Source organism: Mandrillus leucophaeus, unplaced genomic scaffold (assembly GCF_000951045.1).
Source record: "Mandrillus leucophaeus isolate KB7577 unplaced genomic scaffold, Mleu.le_1.0 Scaffold41, whole genome shotgun sequence".
Classification (NCBI taxonomy): Eukaryota; Metazoa; Chordata; class Mammalia; order Primates; family Cercopithecidae; genus Mandrillus; species Mandrillus leucophaeus.
In genome coordinates this window covers 5822464-5827920 of record NW_012104365.1, presented here as the reverse complement: position 1 = coordinate 5827920, position 5457 = coordinate 5822464, and the positions used below count along the sequence as shown (strand labels likewise).

Sequence of the window (5457 nt, the reverse complement as noted above, 5' to 3'; positions counted from 1 at the left end):
GGCTGCGGGACCTGGGCTATGCGGCAGCCTCTGCCCACTTCTCCAGGGCTGCTTGTACTCACCCTTGCCAAACTCGTAGCCCATCTTGGTGAGGAGTCTGGAGCCTATGCCTCGCGTGTGCACCTCCCAGCCGGCAAAGGCAGAGCTGCAGGTCCCGGAGTCCACAGTGTCCGACCCCACCACTGCAAGAGAAGGACAGAGGGCAGTGGCCGGCCAGGGCAGAGGACTATGCATGGTGACCTGGGCTCTGACCAATGAGCTCAGATCCTGGGCAGAGCCCCAACACCCCACCTCTGGGGCTCCGTGCTCTGTCACTGAGGCTGCTGTGGGCATGTGACACCAGGCAGAGTGCATGGCAGTCCCCACGGCCTCCTGCACCGTGGCCCCTCCTCCACAGCCCTCTCCTGCCCTTGCCCTTCTCCACCTTCGCAAGGCCGTGAGCTCCTCACCTGCCCTCACAGAGTCCTTGGTTTGGTCCTCCTTCACCAGGGACTTGGGGCTTCAGAAACCACCATCACTGATCCCTGGGTACACCTCCAACATGCAGACCCCTCCTGGACTCAGCCCACCATGCTTGGGTCAGGTGACCTCCCGCATATACACACACATGCATACACACACCCCTCTGGAGAGCTGGCCACCGGCCACTAGTTCCCATTCCCGAAGCTTCCACCCTGGCTGTCTGGACACAACCTCTGTCTGCCAGGATCCACCAGGCACCCAGGTCCCAAGTTTGAGAAGCCATGCAGAGGAGCTGCCCCTCTTGCACTCCAGGCCTCATCAGTTGTTCATTTTCTGTGACTTCCTTGGCAACTCCGGGCGCCTCCTCTCCCATGGCCACAGCCATGACCATGGCCTCCCATCAGTGAGACTGTAGCTGTTGTACCCACGCTCCTTGAAGACAAAGGCCACCACGGATCTACCCCGGCCCTTCACTCGCACTCCTGTACCCCTGCCCCACACGGCCTCCCCAGGCACGGCTGGCGCCCTCGCTGTGGCCACTCTCCAATAGTTTGGTTAGATGGTCGGTGCCCTCAAAAGCCAGGAGCCTCTCAGGGTGACCCCACCTTCCTGGCTCCTGGGTTCCACAGCTGCTGCCATACCTCTGGCATAGCTGGAGTCACCTGTGCCATCGCTGTCTGAGTCGGACTCTGTGGCCTCTGTGCGCAGTGGGGGCAGGATGCCGTCCCCCTCCACCACGGCCTCCCTCAGCAGCAGCGAGTCAAACTTGACTGTGTAGTAGCCATTGTCCACATCTAGAGGCAGAGACAAGCTGCAGGTCAGCATCCTTGACAGCAGGTGCCACTGATGGGGAACCACCCTGGACATCAGGAGCAAGGCAGGGCAGAGGCTGAGGGTAGATGTGCTCATTTCGGGCCCAGAGCCAGAGTCCCAACACTCATCCCAAAGGAGGCAGGGAGCAGCCACGCAGTAATAACACGTGTGGAGCCTGGGAGGGTGTTCCCGGGAGGCCTCCACGGCCAGCCTCACCGGTGATGCGCGCCGCGTGCCAGAGGCCATCCTGGTGCTTGGCCAGACACGCAGAGCCGGCCTGCAGGGAGCTCAGGTCTGGGTCCTGGAAGGGGCGCAGCTCATCCAGAGAGACCACCTGCCCATGGGAGAACCTGCAGACAGAGCCATAGGGGGCAGGGCTCAGACATGGGCCACCAGGGGCAAATAAACCCAGGAGCACTGACCCATCCACCTGGGCACTGTCTTGAGGGAGCCAGACACATGCATGTATACACACACACGCACACATATACACATACATGCACATACACACATGTACACATACTCGTACACACATGCACACGCACTAACACATGCATACACGTACATACACACAGGTGCACACATGCATATACACACGTACACACACATGCATACACACACATACACATACACTCACACATGCATACACACATGCATGCACACACATACACATATACGCATGCACACACATACACATGTACACACATACACACATGCATATAACATACTCACACATGTAGTCATACACATACACACAGAGACCCTCACACATTTATAAACATGTACTCACACACTCATGCAAATACATATGCAGTCATACATGGATATACACAAGCACCCTCTCACCCACGCACATGCGTGCACACACACGCCTGCTCACACACATGTTCACATGCACTCTCACCCACACACATGCACGCACACACACGCCCTCTCACACACATGTGCACATGCACTCACCCACACGAGCACACACATGCACACACGCGCACAAACGTACCTTCACCCACACATGCAGTCACCCACACACATGCGCACACATGCAGACTGTCACATGCACTAACATATACACCCATACATGCATATACACACATGCACACACACGACATGCACACACGCACATACATGCACACATGCACACACATGACATGCACATATGCACATACATGCACACACATGACATGCACATATGCACATACATGCATACACGCTCACACTTGCACACACACATACAGTAGTCTCTTGGTATCCCTAGGAAACCCCCTGTGGACACTAAAACCCGAGGATGCTCAAGTCCCATAGATACAATGACACAGTATTTGCATACAACCTATGCACATCCTCCCATATACTTTGAATCATCCCGAGTACTTGCAGTACCTGATACAATGTAAATGCGATGTAAATAGTTGTTATACAGTGTACAGACGCAACCATCCTTTTCTTCCCCAATTATTTTCGACTCGAGATTGGTTGAATTGATGGTTATGGAACCCGCGGATACCAAGGGCCAACTGTACACTTTACACACGTATGCACATGCACACACACAGTCTCTCTCACAAAGGGTCTACTGTACACTTTACACATGTACGCACATGCACACATACACAGTCTCACACACCCCAAGGGCCAACTGTACACTTTACACACGTATGCACATGCACACGCAGTCTCACATCACACACACAGACACCCGCATTTTCTCTCTCAGGATGGACTTGGCTGCTCCAGAAGAATATACCCCGTGTGTCCCATCGCCTCTGCTGGAGTCCCAGTGTGGCAGCCCCTTTTGACAGCAGCTCCCACAGTCTCACTACTGCACAGGAAGCCACAGCGCCAGTTCATCAAGGCAGAGGTGCTGGGGGTGTGCATGTGCTCCTATGACTGAGTCCTCCCCCACACTAGGAGAACCTGCTTATGAAATAGCGGTGCCTTGACTTTCAGATATCAGTGAACCAGTAAAATGAAAACCAAAACCAAGACACAGAGAGAGAGAATGAAAAGGAAACGTGGGGACAGACAGGAGCGCAATCTTCAACTTTGCCAAATAAAGACATGAAAAACTAACCGCCATCCACTGCTGCCGTGCCATCGTTTCAAAAGGAAGTTTCTTTTAACCCCACAAAAGCAACTGAGCGGCCGGGCGCGGTGGCTCACGCCTGTAATTCCAGCACTTTGGGAGGCCGAGGCGGGTGGATCACGAGGTCAGGAGTTCAAGACCAGCCTGACCAACGTGGAGAAACCCGTCTCTACTAAAAATACAAAAATTAGCCGGGCGTAGTGGCGCATGCCTGTAATCCCACCTACTCGGGAGGCTGAGGCACAAGAATCACTTGAACCCAGGAGGCGGAGGTTGCAGTGAGCCGAGATTGTGCCACCACACGCCAGCCTGGACGACAGAGTGAGACTGTCTCCAAAAAAACCAAAACAAGAGCAACTGAGGACAGGCCTTCAGCCCACGACATGCAGCCAGGGCTGTTTCCAGTGGGAACGGGTGGGTGGAGCAGAGGGAGGTGGGACAGGGAGTTTGTCTCATGGGTAGACAAAGGTGGCCTCGCACACCTCCCCAGGCCAGGATTTTGGGCAGTTCCTCCTCGTGCCTACTGCTCTTAGGCACACAGCGCCCTGCCAATGACCAGGGAGAACCAGGGGCTACAGGACTGGGCCTCAAATGCACTACAGCAGAGACTGGCTGCAGGGAAACAGAACACATTCAAAAAGAAAGGGCTAAACCCAGAGTGAATTCGATTAAATACGCCCCTTCAACACACCCATACCATCAATTAATCAAACCTCTTCTAGAATATTTGACAATATTAAAAGCCTTGAAATTGGTAAACTCTTTAACCCAGAAAGTGCTTCTATGATTTTTTTGTGTGCAGTAGAGCCTTGCTGTCTTGCCCAGGCTGAAGCGCATGGTGCACTCACTGCAACCTCCACCTCCTGGGCTCAAGCAATCCTCGTGCCTCAGCCTCCCACGTGGTTGGGACCAGAGGAGTGTGCCACCATGCCAGCTAATTTTTGAATTTTTTTGTCTTGCCATGTTGGCCAGGCTGGTCTTGAACTCCTGGGCTCATGTAATCCTTCCGCCTCAGCGACATGATTGTTAAGGACAATGCATGTAAAGACTTAACCAAATATGAAAAACTTGGAAATAACCTAAATTTCTAACCATGGAGAGTAGCTGAGTTAATGGCATATCCATGAAGTTAACTGAAAACCAAAAGAACAGGCGAATTGATCAATGGAGCAAAGGAGAGCCCCCAGGGAGAGCCCCCACTCTTACAGAAAGCCTCTTGTGCAGAGGAAGCATCACAGATGGGGTGTGGGGAGAAAGACCACGGATTTCACAAAAGAATCACAGGTGGGGTGTTAGGGGAAAGACCACGGATTTCATAAGAGAATCGCAGGTGGGGTGTGGGGAGAATCGCAGGTGGGGTGCGGGGAGAATCGCAGGTGGGGTGTGGGGGGAAAGACCCCGGATTTCATAACAGAAAATTAAAAACTGGGTTTTCATACATTAAAGATCATTAAAGGTCCCAACCCAATCACCTGCCTCACAGTATTGACAGAAATACACTCCAGAGTACGTAGAGACTTAACCCTGAAAACAACCAACATCTAAAACTAAAAGAAGCTTCTGAGTTTCAGCCACACCCAAGTAGAGAGTTCGCTGAAGCGAATCTAGGCCGGGCGCGGTGGCTCACACCTGTAATCCCAGCACTTTGGGAGGCTGAGGTGGGCGGATCACTTGAGGTCAGGAGTTTGAGACCAGCCTGGCCAACATGGTGAAACCCTGCTTCTACCAAAAATTTAAAAATGAGCCAGGTGTAATGGCGCACACCTATAATTATAGCTGCTCGGGAGGCCGAGGCAGGAGAATCACTTGAACCCAAAAGGCGGACGTTGCAGTGAGCTGAGATCACACCACTGCACTTCAGCCTGGGTGATGAAGTAAAACTCAGTCTCAAAAAAAAATCTAAAACTAGACAAAATTATCAAAACTCACTGATTCAGAACTTTTCAGAGTTCGGGAAACTGACCCAAGCTGAGAACTCACTGAGAAGAGATCCTTCTTGAAAAACGAGGCCGGGCACGGTGGCTCAAACCTGTAATCCTAGCACTTTGGGAGGCCGAGACGGGCGGATCACGAGGTCAGGAGATCGAGACCATCCTGGT

General features: G+C 52.9%; 1 protein-coding gene across 3 annotated transcripts in view; it reads right to left on the bottom strand.

The window, feature by feature from the left end:
* Positions 1-5457, bottom strand: part of ZGPAT (zinc finger, CCCH-type with G patch domain) — a 46682-nt gene that overhangs the window by 1270 nt on the left and 39955 nt on the right. The window contains exons 2-5 of one of the 3 annotated variants that reach the window (XM_011992382.1): positions 1492-1625; positions 1104-1256; positions 962-980; positions 63-226 (exon numbers count right to left, since the gene is read on the bottom strand). In XM_011992382.1, coding sequence (XP_011847772.1) covers positions 63-226; positions 962-980; positions 1104-1256; positions 1492-1625 — 470 coding nt within the window. The remainder of the gene's footprint in view (positions 1-62; positions 227-961; positions 981-1103; positions 1257-1491; positions 1626-5457) is intronic. The other 2 variants (XM_011992383.1, XM_011992384.1) reach the window with 2 other exon arrangements.